This window comes from Anarrhichthys ocellatus, unplaced genomic scaffold (assembly GCF_004355925.1).
Source record: "Anarrhichthys ocellatus isolate YVR2014 unplaced genomic scaffold, GSC_Weel_1.0 scaffold182, whole genome shotgun sequence".
In the NCBI taxonomy this organism is placed as follows: Eukaryota; Metazoa; Chordata; class Actinopteri; order Perciformes; family Anarhichadidae; genus Anarrhichthys; species Anarrhichthys ocellatus.
The window spans coordinates 105,748-106,454 of NW_022280212.1; the positions used below are offsets into that span (position 1 = coordinate 105,748).

The 707-nt window shown below is 43.7% G+C and overlaps 1 protein-coding gene across 2 annotated transcripts in view; it reads right to left on the reverse strand.

The window, feature by feature from the left end:
- The window catches only part of LOC116400569 (nebulette-like), a 14,469-nt gene that overhangs the window by 7,629 nt on the left and 6,133 nt on the right, over positions 1-707 (reverse strand). For both annotated transcript variants that reach the window (XM_031878476.1, XM_031878475.1), the window contains exons 5-6: positions 233-343; positions 52-156 (exon numbers count right to left, since the gene is read on the reverse strand). In XM_031878476.1, coding sequence (XP_031734336.1) covers positions 52-156; positions 233-343 — 216 coding nt within the window. The remainder of the gene's footprint in view (positions 1-51; positions 157-232; positions 344-707) is intronic.

The window sequence follows — 707 nt, forward strand, 5'->3', positions numbered from 1 at the left end:
TCCATCATCCACTCATCTTCATCCACACCTCCTCCCTCCATCATGTCTCACCTCACTCAGTATCTCCGTCAGCTCTTTGATGAACTGGGTCTCGGTGGTTTCTGGCAGCAGCGAGTACAGCGAGGAGGAGGTCTTCACGTTTCCTTTGTATTTAATCTGAAACAGACAGACAGGAGGTCTTCCTGAGACTACAGATTAAACCTTCTTCTTCTTCATGATGAAGATGAAGTACCTCACTCTGCAGCTCTGAAGCCTCTCTGGCATGCTGAGTCTGAGGAGTCTCTGGTAGGACGGAGTACAGAGACATGGACGCCTCCTTCTTTCCCTCCTCCTTGTACTTCGACTGAGAAAGTGACACAAAAATAATATCACAACGGTGGATCAATGTGAATGTGTTTAACATTATACTTCTATCTTTGTGAGGACCAATGGAAATGTGGATATCTGGTCGAATCATCACTTATACTTGGTTTAAAGGTAATTTAGTCTGTCAGAGAGGGTCCTCACAAGTATATAATAACTGATGTTTGCGTGTGTATGTTCCTTTCATCCTTTATTCCTTACTTACATTCATCCATTCTTCCTTTAATCCATCCTTCCTTCTTTCCTTTTTTCTTCCATCCATCCATCCATTGATCCTTCCATCCATTCATCCATCCATCCTTCCATCCATCCATCCTTCCTTCCTTCCATCCATCCATCCATCC